At 39.9% G+C, this 16,112-nt stretch overlaps 1 protein-coding gene across 1 annotated transcript in view; it reads right to left on the reverse strand.

The window, feature by feature from the left end:
• Positions 1-16,112, reverse strand: part of NSG1 (neuronal vesicle trafficking associated 1) — a 64,349-nt gene that overhangs the window by 47,071 nt on the left and 1,166 nt on the right. The window contains exon 3 of the mRNA XM_063457773.1: positions 9,846-9,962. Coding sequence (XP_063313843.1) covers positions 9,846-9,962 — 117 coding nt within the window. The remainder of the gene's footprint in view (positions 1-9,845; positions 9,963-16,112) is intronic.

A 16,112-nucleotide genomic window follows, 5' to 3' on the forward strand; every position in this document is an offset into this window, starting at 1 on the left:
GGACAGAAATGCTAAATATTTCAGAAATTATTCCAACTGATGTTTATTTTTTCTTCGCAATCAATCTGCAAACTACACAATGTTAAACACACTGAGCTGTCAGTTATCCCACCAAAACAAAAATAAAGCGGTGAGTTCCCCTTTAAAAATCGGAATGAAGCATGTAGTGATGATTCCACTCTGACCGTCCACATCAATATTCCAACAGAGAGAGAGAGATCGCCAATTAATTCCAGATTACACATGCAAAATCAGGAGACAGCCTGTAACCAATTCCCGCAGTTTGGTTACATCATTTCCATAGTCCCAAGAGGGCAGAGAAACTCAGTGCTGTGCTTTGGGACAGATGCTCATGACTAGCAGATGAAATGGGAGGGGATGGAACGATAAACTTACATATATAGTTCTACTTTTAGAATCGATGTGAAATAGACACCTGCACAGATTTGAAAACACACCTGTCTTATGCAAATGTGCGGATGGTAAAATTACAGTATTCTAGGGAAATTGCAAGCGAATGATTCTGGTGCATCAGTGTTAAACGGTCTACTGACCATTTAGCATCCTGCAGCCTCCAATTAAAACATGGCATAAACTGGAACCTAATGCCCTGCCACACGTAGCAGGCAATGATGGTCTGAGAGCATCAGATGAACACGATAAACTTAACACTACCAGCAATACCTGGTATGAATTGGTACAGGGTGGACTGGAGCATAACTCTGCCTCTGTCATAACACAACTAAGGGCCAGGATGGAGAGGACCGAGCATCCTCAATAAATGATGACGAAACTGTAGAACAGTGATGCAGGATCTCAGCACCCATAGACTCCAAGCACCATGACCACTTTAAATAAATTACATATGCATTTCATGTTTTAGCATAACTTATTTAATAACGTTCTGAATAAAAAAAAATATTTAAATCATCCGTATATTTGGTGGCAATTTTACCAAGACATTGTACAGTGCTTGCCTTCGTATGCACTTCCCTCCCCCACAGATGTTTTTTATATAATCTAACCCGATTGCTGTTTAAAAATAACTTTATATGTACATATATGCACACAGGTGCAATTATGTGAAGTTTGAAGGCATTTGGTCGCACCAGAGCATATGTAGGAGATCCTACTTCGGTGACAATGTGTATGTAGGAGATCCTACTTCGGTGACAATGTGTATGTAGGAGATCCTACTTCGGTGACAATGTGTATGTAGGAGATCCTACTTCGGTGACAATGTGTATGTAGGAGATCCTACTTCGGTGACAATGTGTATGTAGGAGATCCTACTTCGGTGACAATGTGTATGTAGGAGATCCTACTTCGGTGACAATGTGTATGTAGGAGATCCTACTTCGGTGACAATGTGTATGTAGGAGATCCTACTTCGGTGACAATGTGTATGTAGGAGATCCTACTTCGGTGACAATGTGTATGTAGGAGATCCTACTTCGGTGACAATGTGTATGTAGGAGATCCTACTTCGGTGACAATGTGTATGTAGGAGATCCTACTTCGGTGACAATGTGTATGTAGGAGATCCTACTTCGGTGACAATGTGTATGTAGGAGATCCTACTTCGGTGACAATGTGTATGTAGGAGATCCTACTTCGGTGACAATGTGTATGTAGGAGATCCTACTTCGGTGACAATGTGTATGTAGGAGATCCTACTTCGGTGACAATGTGTATGTAGGAGATCCTACTTCGGTGACAATGTGTATGTAGGAGATCCTACTTCGGTGACAATGTGTATGTAGGAGATCCTACTTCGGTGACAATGTGTATGTAGGAGATCCTACTTCGGTGACAATGTGTATGTAGGAGATCCTACTTCGGTGACAATGTGTATGTAGGAGATCCTACTTCGGTGACAATGTGTATGTAGGAGATCCTACTTCGGTGACAATGTGTATGTAGGAGATCCTACTTCGGTGACAATGTGTATGTAGGAGATCCTACTTCGGTGACAATGTGTATGTAGGAGATCCTACTTCGGTGACAATGTGTATGTAGGAGATCCTACTTCGGTGACAATGTGTATGTAGGAGATCCTACTTCGGTGACAATGTGTATGTAGGAGATCCTACTTCGGTGACAATGTGTATGTAGGAGATCCTACTTCGGTGACAATGTGTATGTAGGAGATCCTACTTCGGTGACAATGTGTATGTAGGAGATCCTACTTCGGTGACAATGTGTATGTAGGAGATCCTACTTCGGTGACAATGTGTATGTAGGAGATCCTACTTCGGTGACAATGTGTATGTAGGAGATCCTACTTCGGTGACAATGTGTATGTAGGAGATCCTACTTCGGTGACAATGTGTATGTAGGAGATCCTACTTCGGTGACAATGTGTATGTAGGAGATCCTACTTCGGTGACAATGTGTATGTAGGAGATCCTACTTCGGTGACAATGTGTATGTAGGAGATCCTACTTCGGTGACAATGTGTATGTAGGAGATCCTACTTCGGTGACAATGTGTATGTAGGAGATCCTACTTCGGTGACAATGTGTATGTAGGAGATCCTACTTCGGTGACAATGTGTATGTAGGAGATCCTACTTCGGTGACAATGTGTATGTAGGAGATCCTACTTCGGTGACAATGTGTATGTAGGAGATCCTACTTCGGTGACAATGTGTATGTAGGAGATCCTACTTCGGTGACAATGTGTATGTAGGAGATCCTACTTCGGTGACAATGTGTATGTAGGAGATCCTACTTCGGTGACAATGTGTATGTAGGAGATCCTACTTCGGTGACAATGTGTATGTAGGAGATCCTACTTCGGTGACAATGTGTATGTAGGAGATCCTACTTCGGTGACAATGTGTATGTAGGAGATCCTACTTCGGTGACAATGTGTATGTAGGAGATCCTACTTCGGTGACAATGTGTATGTAGGAGATCCTACTTCGGTGACAATGTGTATGTAGGAGATCCTACTTCGGTGACAATGTGTATGTAGGAGATCCTACTTCGGTGACAATGTGTATGTAGGAGATCCTACTTCGGTGACAATGTGTATGTAGGAGATCCTACTTCGGTGACAATGTGTATGTAGGAGATCCTACTTCGGTGACAATGTGTATGTAGGAGATCCTACTTCGGTGACAATGTGTATGTAGGAGATCCTACTTCGGTGACAATGTGTATGTAGGAGATCCTACTTCGGTGACAATGTGTATGTAGGAGATCCTACTTCGGTGACAATGTGTATGTAGGAGATCCTACTTCGGTGACAATGTGTATGTAGGAGATCCTACTTCGGTGACAATGTGTATGTAGGAGATCCTACTTCGGTGACAATGTGTATGTAGGAGATCCTACTTCGGTGACAATGTGTATGTAGGAGATCCTACTTCGGTGACAATGTGTATGTAGGAGATCCTACTTCGGTGACAATGTGTATGTAGGAGATCCTACTTCGGTGACAATGTGTATGTAGGAGATCCTACTTCGGTGACAATGTGTATGTAGGAGATCCTACTTCGGTGACAATGTGTATGTAGGAGATCCTACTTCGGTGACAATGTGTATGTAGGAGATCCTACTTCGGTGACAATGTGTATGTAGGAGATCCTACTTCGGTGACAATGTGTATGTAGGAGATCCTACTTCGGTGACAATGTGTATGTAGGAGATCCTACTTCGGTGACAATGTGTATGTAGGAGATCCTACTTCGGTGACAATGTGTATGTAGGAGATCCTACTTCGGTGACAATGTGTATGTAGGAGATCCTACTTCGGTGACAATGTGTATGTAGGAGATCCTACTTCGGTGACAATGTGTATGTAGGAGATCCTACTTCGGTGACAATGTGTATGTAGGAGATCCTACTTCGGTGACAATGTGTATGTAGGAGATCCTACTTCGGTGACAATGTGTATGTAGGAGATCCTACTTCGGTGACAATGTGTATGTAGGAGATCCTACTTCGGTGACAATGTGTATGTAGGAGATCCTACTTCGGTGACAATGTGTATGTAGGAGATCCTACTTCGGTGACAATGTGTATGTAGGAGATCCTACTTCGGTGACAATGTGTATGTAGGAGATCCTACTTCGGTAACAATGTGTATGTAGGAGATCCTACTTCGGTAACAATGTGTATGTAGGAGATCCTACTTCGGTAACAATGTGTATGTAGGAGATCCTACTTCGGTAACAATGTGTATGTAGGAGATCCTACTTCGGTAACAATGTGTATGTAGGAGATCCTACTTCGGTAACAATGTGTATGTAGGAGATCCTACTTCGGTAACAATGTGTATGTAGGAGATCCTACTTCGGTAACAATGTGTATGTAGGAGATCCTACTTCGGTAACAATGTGTATGTAGGAGATCCTACTTCGGTAACAATGTGTATGTAGGAGATCCTACTTCGGTAACAATGTGTATGTAGGAGATCCTACTTCGGTAACAATGTGTATGTAGGAGATCCTACTTCGGTAACAATGTGTATGTAGGAGATCCTACTTCGGTAACAATGTGTATGTAGGAGATCCTACTTCGGTAACAATGTGTATGTAGGAGATCCTACTTCGGTAACAATGTGTATGTAGGAGATCCTACTTCGGTAACAATGTGTATGTAGGAGATCCTACTTCGGTAACAATGTGTATGTAGGAGATCCTACTTCGGTAACAATGTGTATGTAGGAGATCCTACTTCTGTGACAATGTGTATGTAGGAGATCCTACTTCGGTAACAATGTGTATGTAGGAGATCCTACTTCTGTGACAATGTGTATGTAGGAGATCCTACTTCTGTGACAATGTGTATGTAGGAGATCCTACTTCTGTGACAATGTGTATGTAGGAGATCCTACTTCTGTGACAATGTGTATGTAGGAGATCCTACTTCTGTGACAATGTGTATGTAGGAGATCCTACTTCTGTGACAATGTGTATGTAGGAGATCCTACTTCTGTAACAATGTGTATGTAGGAGATCCTACTTCTGTAACAATGTGTATGTAGGAGATCCTACTTCTGTAACAATGTGTATGTAGGAGATCCTACTTCTTTAACAATGTGTATGTAGGAGATCCTACTTCTGTAACAATGTGTATGTAGGAGATCCTACTTCTGTAACAATGTGTATGTAGGAGATCCTACTTCTGTAACAATGTGTATGTAGGAGATCCTACTTCTGTAACAATGTGTATGTAGGAGATCCTACTTCTGTAACAATGTGTATGTAGGAGATACTACTTCTGTAACAATGTGTATGTAGGAGATCCTACTTCTGTAACAATGTGTATGTAGGAGATACTACTTCTGTAACAATGTGTATGTAGGAGATACTACTTCTGTAACAATGTGTATGTAGGAGATACTACTTCTGTAAAAAAAAATTTTAACAAAAAACAAATACACAGCAATGAGAAGAAAATATATATCTACAGCAGGTAGGATTATAGAACATATAGCAAGTATAGTCTATACATTTTGTCAAACAACTTTCTCAAGACAAGTCATCAACAAAACAGACTATAAATGCTATATATTTTAAATCTGACCAACTATCACACTTTTATTCTCATTGGTGTGATTTTTTTTTTTATTTTTTTTTTTTTTTAATACCCCAAAGGATGAATGTGGGGGAAGTTTAACATATTTTGTTAAATTCATTTGAAGTCATAATAATTTTTATTTATTTTTTTTAAATAAAGAAGCACCAACAAAAAGTATCAGATATGCTATGTGGACTAATTGGTCAATATCCCAATAAAGTTAATTTTAGTTCCAGGTTGTAACACTACAAAATCTAGGAACATATAACGGGGTGAATACTTATACAATCATGCTCTGTGTATTATGTGGATCCAAGATGAGAACTCTTGACTTGGTAAACTTCAGAAATAAATTGTGTGACAGCTTGGTACATTAGTTTGGCATGGCCTGCCTTTAACATGGACTCAGTTGAGATGAATGCAATGCTCTTGTTTGTAATTGCCCCCGGCCAATTGTTGCTAGACCTCCCCTGATCAAGGAGTTTCTGCTTGCTACAAAAGTCTTCCTTAGGGAGATTGTTAAGGTTCAAGTCCCTTACGATTATTTATGGGCAAATAACATTTAATCAGCGATTAGCTTTAAATAGCAGTACATTATGTTTAATCCCCAATTTTATAACGCAAACCTGATTATTCTGGAATGTACATATAAAATAAACATGGATGTAGTCACCCGATGAAAGAAATGTGCCCTAGAAATTATAAATCATTTTATTTTAAAGGGTTACTCTAAGTACTATGACCACTTCAAGGAACAAGACTACTTGATATCACTGGAGTCTGTATGTACAGCATTTAAAGGAATTCTCTAGTGCTAGGAAAACAAACCCATTTTCCTGGCACTGTAGAATCCTGGAGTGCCTCCCACCCTCACTGACAGCCGCTAGAGGCGCTTCCGCACTTCTCACTGTGAAAATCAGTGAGAAGACGCTGGACGTCCATAGAAAAGCATTGAAAAATGCTTCCCTATGGACTGTTTGAATGCCCGCTCGGCTCTGACGTTGGCTGAGGGAAGAGAGTTCCTCAGCGCCGAGGGAGCTCGGCGCTGGAGAAAGGTAAGTGTTTAACCCCTTCAGCCCAGCAGGAGTGGGACGTGGAGGGTGGGGGGAGCTAAAGACCCAATAGTGCCAGGAAAACGAGTTTGTTTTCCTGGCACTATAGTGGTCCTTTAACCCAGCAAGGTAATTAATGCAGTTTATAAAAACTGCGATAATTACACTTGCAGGGTTAAGGGTGATGGGAGTTGGCACCCAGACCACTTTAATAGGCTGAAGTGGTCTGGGTGCTGCCTACAGTGTCCCTTTAAGTTTGCAATGCTGAAAATACTGGGGGGAAAAAAAAACACATTGCTTGCTGCTGGAGGAGTAATTCCACCTCTGGCAGGGTCATTAACCAGCATAGTATGAGACTTCCAGGCCGGCTAATGCTACATCTGTGCATATTGTTCATGTTGTCAGCATGGATATCATTCTGATGACAGACTGTCAATGGCAGCACACACACCCCAATGCCGCCCAAGTACTCCCCTATGCTAGTTCTCTTGGACATCCATCCCCCTGCAGTAAAAGGGAGTGACAACACAAGAGGAGGATAAGGCTGCAGGAAAATTATTTTTTCAAATTGGCACAGATTTTGGTTGGAGTCAGGCTCGGATGGCCATGAGGCACACTGTTTATATAATCACTTAATATTTTTTGCATCCTGAATCCTATATCCCCTTACACACTATAGCTCCCCCCCCCCCCCCCCCCGCCACCGCCGCCACCACCACCACACACACACACACCACTAGCCTTTGTACATATACACTAAAGCCCCCATCCAACTCTCTACAGCCCTCCAACACACAAACACTACACAAACACACTACTTTAGGGAAAATACAAACAATACAAACAATACACCCTACAGAGTCGACAGACAAATTACAGAACCTGTACATACACACAAAAAAGCCCCTATACACACACACGCTACAGCCCCTAGATACACTTACATGCGCACAGCCACACTACACACACACACACACACAATCTCTACAGCACCTAGCACAATTTACAGCCAGTGTAAAAACATACACTACGTACCAAGCCACCCATAGTACACTACAGACTCCTTTATACACACACTTATCCCACTTATAAGGATACCAGAGACAACTTATCCGCAAACACAGCGCAAGTGTGTCATTAAGTTTGCTTGTTCTGGGTAACACAAAGAAAGGGCATTGTTCTCATGTGAGAGCTCTTCAGCAGGCCTCTGCACATGAGAAGCCTTAGAGACAGCAAACAAACATGCTCAACTTGAGTTGACGTGCTCCACTTTGTTGATGATATGACATACCACCTGTTCATCCCTTCTCCCTCCTACTGGGATGATCTGCCTTTAAATGTGCAAATATTTTTTTTCCCAATCCGGCCCTGGTCAAAGTAACCGTTTCATGTTCATAATCTGGATTAAATCACTGGAGGAATTAATATTTGTTAAAATTATGAATTTATTTTTTAGCTTTGAACTTTTGCCACGTATTACAACTGTCCTGAGCACTTGTCAACGTATGCAGAGTTTTTTTTTTTTTACCCTTTCTTTGTAAACCTGCATTCATGCGTTCTGTGCAAATAAATTAGGATATTGCAGTATCTATACTGCCCGTTGGTTTCTTTTCAATTTCATCTGACTGATTTATATACATTAGTCTGCCAACAGCCTTGCAAAACAAATTAATCTTGACACAAGCTCTCCACTAAGCTAGTCCAGCAATTCTCACATCTCTGTATAACCAGAGTAACTATTGTAATTACCCATTACTCTAAATCTCTCTTCGTATTGATAGATTAATCTATAAGCATGCAGAGATTAACACATCACCTACTCACACACTCCTTCACTGTATTCCCCCAACTCTATCAAATCTAATACAAACCCCGCATACCCATGGATGCAACTGCACACAGCCAAGCTATATTAAATCTTGGCCACTTCTAAAGAAACACAGAGCAGGAAGTTACCATTGACGGAGAAAGGGGGCAGGACAATAGTACACCTCAAAATCATTTCTAGTAATGAATACTTCAGACCATTGGAAGCCTATCTACTACTCTCTAACTGCAGAAAGGGAGCAGTAGATAGGCGTAATCCTCAGAAGGGAGGTACCCAGACTGAGACCGTGAATCATTGCTTTTAAAGGGACAGTGTAGGCACTAAAACCATTTAATCTCATTTAATTGGTTATAGTGCCTGATGTCCTAAGGCGCTGTTTTTCCATTACGTATTAATCCATTTTCAAGCAATTTAGCTCTGAATGAGTGTCCCTGGCCGCCCACAGTCTATCCCCAGAAGGTATGGCTAAGGCAGAGATTATTTCCTTCTAGCCATACCATAACACACCAACAATGTTTGCTGTAATTGGCTGAGAGTGTCAGCTGACCACTTTCAGCCTGCTCAAATTAATACTTAATTAGCCCAAGCAGCACTGAGGGGATGGATGGGCTGCTGGAGACTCGTTTATTATTAAAACATAAAAAAGGATTTAATAAAAAAATAAAAAAAGCAAATATGAAAAGGATAGATTACTGCAGTACCAAAACAAAATAAAAATTTTAAAAAACACAATAAAAAAATAAAATACATTAGTGCCAAGCAGCTATTAATCCTACACGACGGTTGTTCCCACAGCAGTAAATTAGACAAAATCAAGAGAAAAATCAGGAAAGAGTGGTACAGGTATAGAGAGTGTGCACAGACTGTGCTACTCACATTGACTGAGGAATATAAAAAATATGAAACATTGTTACAACTGAGAAAGGGTCACAGACCTGAAACGTTTGTACTTTATATGATCCTCAAATGTGAGTAGCAGAATGTTTGCACTAGCTCTACCTGTAATGCTTTTTTTTCCTCACTTACTTTTTATTTTAAATTAATAAAAAGGACTTCAGACACTATAAAAACTTAAATTAGATGAAGCAGTTACAGTGTACCTTTAACATATCAATGAACTTTTTCTCAGTACAGTCTAAACTCATAATAAAATTGTAAAGAATCTCTAAGTCTCTCCAAAAGGCAGAAACATTTCAGTGGTGCAAATTAAACCAAATGCAATCCTTTGGAGGAAAGTTCTAAATGTGGGGCAGTAAGAAGGAACATTCTACAGGCCATCACAGAAATCGCTCCACTTTCAGAACACATTGCTAATTAACCCCTTTAGAGATTCTATTTATACCTGGATTAAGCTACCTTGTGTTCCTTGTTAATAACCTACAACAGGGCACTGGGGTCAGATAACAATCGGACGGTGTGTTTAGGGCTTCTTACCTTGAATCTTTCCGACACTCCTTCACTGATGCTGATGGTAAATTCGGCAATTTTGGGAGTGCGGAATTTGCCTTTCTTATGATCCCGTTCATACTCAGTCTTGGTTTTGACCACAACCTAAAGAACATTGAATAAAACAGATTTGCATATAATGAATTCAACGTATCTAGATTTTACAAGTTAAGAATGGTAATAAGACATATGGCCCTTGCTACTGAAACAGATGGTATATTAAGGACTACATACCTAGTCAAAAATAACAAAAATCAAAAGCAAGAAGTGATTAACATCTAAAGAACAAACAATATTCCAGCAATTTGGCTTTATCGAGGGATTATCATGAATAATAATAATAAAGCATACTGTAGAGACCTTCATTATCCCACTGGCATCTATATTTTTTTTTTATTTTTTTTTTACCAGAGTATGTAATAATAATAAAAAAAGAAATACAATAATTACGTTTCTAAGTTTTAAAGTGGAAAGTTCACAATGCCAAACAATACTCAAAAAGAAAAAAATATTAATATACGCAGGCTCTATTCCAAATCGCACATTTTATTGAAGTTAGACAGGCAACGTTTCTGGTCAAACAGGAGTCTTCCTCAAGTAGCTTGAGTCAAAACGTTGCCTGCCGAACTTCTATCAAGTCTGCAATTTGGAATAGAAGCTAATATTTTTCTTTTTGTCTAAAGTTTCAGGGAGTGGTGGTCTACCTGGACTGTGTAGCACCCTAGTGTTAATACCCTAATTTTTGACTGGCGAGTACCAGGGGCATACCTCGAGCATTTGGCACCCAGGGCTGATCTTATATTTGAGATGTATGAATATATGCACATATACTCAAATATACACACAGATACATAGGTATGCACATGCAGATACATAGAAATACAGTCATGCAGAGATACAGACACACAGGCACAGACACACATACAGAAACACAGGCACAAAAGTGTGTGTGTGTGTTTATTGTATGCAGTGTGTGTATAGTGTATGTGTTTGTGTGTGTTTATGAGTATATAGTGAGCAGTGTGTATGGTTTGTGTGTGTCCCCAACCCCTCCCTGACTCTTACCCATGTCCAGGGAGGGGACACACACTACATTCTCTGTTGGTCTGTTGGTGGCACACTTTGGTTGCCCAGTGAAGAGGGGCCCAGGAGACTCCACATACAGCAGCAGCATGTCCTCTGTTCTCGCGATCTGCAAGAGCGTTGCCATAGCAATGCACAGAACAGAGGACATGCTACTGCTGGATGTGGAGACTCCTGCAAGCGGGTGGCACTTTCCAGGGGGGGGGCAAAAACTGCTGCCCCCAAATGCCCAGGCAAATGCTTTGTTAGCCTTGGGGCAGGCAGCAAGCTGAGCTGCTGGCGCGGATTTATGAGCTCTCCCAGCTCAGCTCCCTTGCACGCCGCAGAGTGATGCCGGGAGGTGACGTCACATCAATCACATCACATGTCTTCAAATCAATCCGCGCTCCCTCGCTGCCCGCCTGGACCTCAACTGACTGCCTGCCTGCACACCTTCCTGTCCAAACAGGCCCGGCAAGCAGCCCCACTGGACCCCAGGTAAAAAACAATCCACACAGCTATCCCAAAAGGTAAGGAGGCTGGGTGGATTTCAATTAAAATAATCTGTAAGTGTTGGGGGGGAAATGTGTGTTTGTCCGTCAGTGAGTCTGTGTGTGTATATCTGTCAGTGTGCGTATGTCTGTCAGTGTGTGTGAGGGATCTTGTGTGTATGTCTGTGAGGGAGCCTGTGTGTCTGAGTGATTGTGTATACCAGTCAGTGTGCATGTATGTCAGTAAGTGTGTGTGTCAGATTGTGTCAAATCAGTGAGTGTGTATGTCAGTGTATCTGAGAGAGTGTGTGTCTGCCAGTCAAAGTGTGTGCTAGTCTAACAGGAAGAGGTGTGGCAATGTAAAAAAGGAGGTGCCCGAGTTCCGTCATTCCTAGGGCAGCACAAATCCAAAATACACGACTGGCAACAGATAGTTAAGCTGGTTTATCTTCAAACTAATAATGGTGGTCCCCCAAACATCAACATTTAAATCACACCATTATGAACAGCACTATAATGAGGCTTCTCTGCTAAAAAAATAAAAATCAGTCCTAACATCTCACCCCAATATCCTCTATGATTAGTGTACAATTGCCTATCCTGCATGCTCTCACCTGCCACTGCATGATTACTGGTTCAATACTTAACACTCTAAAACAGCCCTACATAACAAATGACCTCTTACAATTTAAATTATACAAAATACACCAAAGCAATAGCCCAGCACAATGCTTCAGAATGTAATCTCATTGTTTCAACAAGAACACCAACAAAGGGCACAGAACAAGACATTAATGAAATAACCCATGATTAAAATTACTTTAACTGATTTTATTTTGATTAGTTTCCACAAGTTTCCAGTGGCTCCCAACTCAGTCCCAAGTACCCCCAACAGTCCAGGATTTAGGGGATTACCCAGTTGTGTCTAAGGTGTTTTTAGAAATAAAAAATAAAAAACACTTTATGCACAACAGGGTAATCCCCAAATCCTGGACTGGTAGATGGCACTTGAGGACTGGGTTGGGAACCCTTGGCCTACACCATCTCCCTACACATTTTGTGTAAAGAGAAAGTGAATATTAAAAACTTCCTTTATTACATATAGAGAATTTATTAACTCCTGGTCTGTTAATAGCTTGCTAGATCCTGCAGGAGTCTTCTTTTGGTAATTAAAGTTGAAAAAAAAGAGCAGGATATAAAAACTTCTAAAGTAAACATAGGAGGTGTGTCTAGGGCTACATAAACAGACATAAAACTGAGTTAACTCATAAATGGCATAGAATTGAGCAATGAGACTGCAGGGGCATGATCTATACACCAAAACTTCTTCATTAAGCTAAAGTTACTTTGATGCTTATGGTATCCCTTTAACTATTCAAGACAGAAATTGCCAACAAATAATTTAAAAAAAAGTTACTCACACAGCTGCAATCCATTTAAATCAAATCAGTAGAAATATAAAAATTACATTTTTAATTAAATTGTGATTTGTGGTTAAACAAACAGTTTAGACAAGACATTGGTCTTGTTTCCAACTCGACTAGTTTGGCATGAATTTTAGATCTGATTTCAACTCGCTATAAATTACCGTTCGATAAATAAATCCTATACATTTACGCAGCATCTCAATTCATTCATATCACGTACGTTACAGTTATCAGCAAGAATGACATGTCTGCCCCTTTATATTGAAACAGGTTGCCATCTATCACATTCTAATTTGTGTAGCAAAAAAGTGTTATGGTGAAGCAGCGTTATCATGTAATTGATTTCTTGCTTGGCAGGAGGGTGATATGAATACATAATCCCCTGAATGGTAGGATTTCCAATAATATCCTACATGTGACGGAGTGAGAGGTTAAAGGACAGATTTAAATGTTTCTAACTATGGGATTATAGAACAGATAGATCAGCTGACCATGAACAAGCCCTGTGTTTGACCTTCTTGAAGGTCAGTTTTCCTCTTTTTGGATGGGCATTAAAAAAAAAAAATATTTTTACATTTTATTTATTTTAATTTTTTTTAAATAGATTAGTTTTAAGCAACTATTTATCTCAGTAGGAATAAAAATCCACTATATGTGCCAACTAGAAGGTCGTTTTTTTTTTTTTTGTTTTTTTTTTAAAGATTGCACTAGTTCCTTTGCTGTAATAACTCTTTCAGATGTATGCAGGGTTGATAGGTAATCGAGCGCTGTGAGTAGTTGCTAATTAATTGCCCCTAGGGGCTGAGTTTGTATGTCACCAAACAAAAGGCGGGGGCTGGGATCTAAATAAAGTTTCTCCCAGAAACCCATTATAAAAGCCTGTAAGGCTAGGGCCTAGGACCAAACTTAACATTCGCACAGACCAAGGCCAGAAAGTTTACAGTACTTCCCCCTTCATCCACATACCTCCTAACTGTCCTTATTTAGAAAGGATAGTCATATTTCTGGTACCGAATCCCTCCTTTCTATCCTAATGTCCCTCTTTCTAGCAGCTTCAAATTGTTGGTGTGCCTGAGCTCCACAGCAGTAAAACTCCCAGAAATGTGTCTTTAAACTACAATAAATGTCTTTGGAAATCAATCTGTGTAAACATTGTTCTTGTAATAAATTACATTATAGTTGTATAAAATTATTAGTAAGTCACCTAAAACATATCCGAACAGCTCCGCCCCTGGCAACACCTTCATTTACCCCCAGAACATAAAGTGCCCCTCTTTGTCTGTCTCATATGTTAGTAGCTAGCCACTTAAAAACATAATTAGCCACAATACACTCGGAATTATCCATTCATACGCATCTCATTAGCCCATATTCACATAAACAGCTGCTCACGTGTATACACAGACCAACCTAATTAACAACACAATCACGCACATACAGACAGACACACAAGCATATGAATGCATCTCTCGGCACACCCTAGCACACCAACTGTTTCCGTTCCTCTGCTCAGCTTGCTCTGTAGTGTGTGAGTGACCAGCAGCCACCACTTAACACTTGTCCAGCACCCATATCTGCAAGACCCCTCAAAATTTGTGGCCTCGTGATGGATCCTCCCCTCACCTAACCTCTCCAAAATGTTGGACCTGCAGTCACCAAACGTTTCACACAGAAACACCACCAAAAAGTCTAGAATTCATGGTAGACCTCTCGGCACTCCAGATGTTGTGGGCTACATCTCCCATAATGCTCTTACAGCCATAATGCTGGCAATGCACCAAGGGAGTTGTAGTCCACAACATCTGGAGTACCACAGGTTGCCAACCCCAGCGACTAGAGACTATGCGCCTCCTTAAAGTCACATAAAAGCCCCATGACAACAGAGTCTTGTAGAGCATTTCTGCAGGGTACTTGGATGTGAGTGAATTTACCATTTGCAATTTAAATAGCTTGCCTGATTCCTATAAAAAGTGAGATAGATTATCTATTTACTAACACAAGGCCAAAGTTATTTTTTTTTTTCCAGAATTTTTTTGGGATGCCTTTCATGCAATCTGTAGATTAGAGCTCCTCCTGTCTTAGTTGTGGATGCAACTAACAAGCTATATTTAGAAGAGCAGCTATATTAAGTGTTTGCAATAACAGCAGAATAAATATATATATATTATAAAATATAATTTAAAAAATTCATTCACATATCCAAAAACAAAAATTCCCTAGCTTTAACATTGAATATATCGACAATGTAGGAGTTATTCTTCCCCAATTCAGAAGAATAGATTAAAGGCTTGCTAGAATGCAGCCAAGTTCCATTTAACAATTTTTAAGACTGTGGTGATGTCAAAATGCACAAATAAGTAATAGGGGGTTTAGTCCCTAAACAATGACTTGTAGTCACAAAATTCATATTAATATAGTTAAGCTATGACTATATTGGAGTTGGGAAAATGTTTCGAAATGTTCTATTTCTTTCTTAAATTTTGCAAATTAGTTTTAACGTCATCGTTTAGCGCATAAATTCAACAGAGCTGCTCGGTCTTGTGTGTTTTAAACTGAATTAAGGCAATACAAATTCCCTGAGGATACATTCAGGTCAAAGCTGCAACGTGATTTATTATTTCAAGCAGTTTGCATGTACACAGACAGCTTTGACATTCAATGCACACTGCTGCAAATACTGGTGTTCTTTGTTAAGAACAATGTTACAATATCAGAATTTCAGAAATATAAATTAACAATGTGTGCATTAGGTTATTAGGTGCAAATTAGGATTTAAATTTGGAAACCTATATGGTGACTTTTTTTTTTAGTAGCATTAGCATTTTAGAGAGAGCAAACATGTTCTGTAGCGCAGGGTAAAACAGAGGACCATGCTTTGTTGTAGTGAAGGCTAGCCATTGTTTTGTTGCAGCAATGCCACAATGCAGCATTTTACTGGCTTGCAAATTGTAGAGAATTAGGTAGATTCTAATCCTTGTCCTTCCTTACAAAATAAAGAAATCAAAATGCTATTATTAAATCATTTCTCAAATGTGTCTGACACGATACATTGTAACGGTAAATATATATTTTCTATTAATCTTTTCTCTATTGACATAGAAGGATTTGAAAAGATTAAAAAAACAAACAAAAAACCACAACACAACAGAATTAAAATGAATTAATTATCCTTTGTCTAAAATTCACATCACACCCAGGGCTGATATTTAAAATGTATCAACTGCAGAAGTAGCCATAGGAGGCAATTAGAATTTTGGGATTTATGAATTCCTCTC

This window comes from Pelobates fuscus, chromosome 6, assembly GCF_036172605.1.
Source record: "Pelobates fuscus isolate aPelFus1 chromosome 6, aPelFus1.pri, whole genome shotgun sequence".
NCBI lineage: Eukaryota > Metazoa > Chordata > Amphibia > Anura > Pelobatidae > Pelobates > Pelobates fuscus.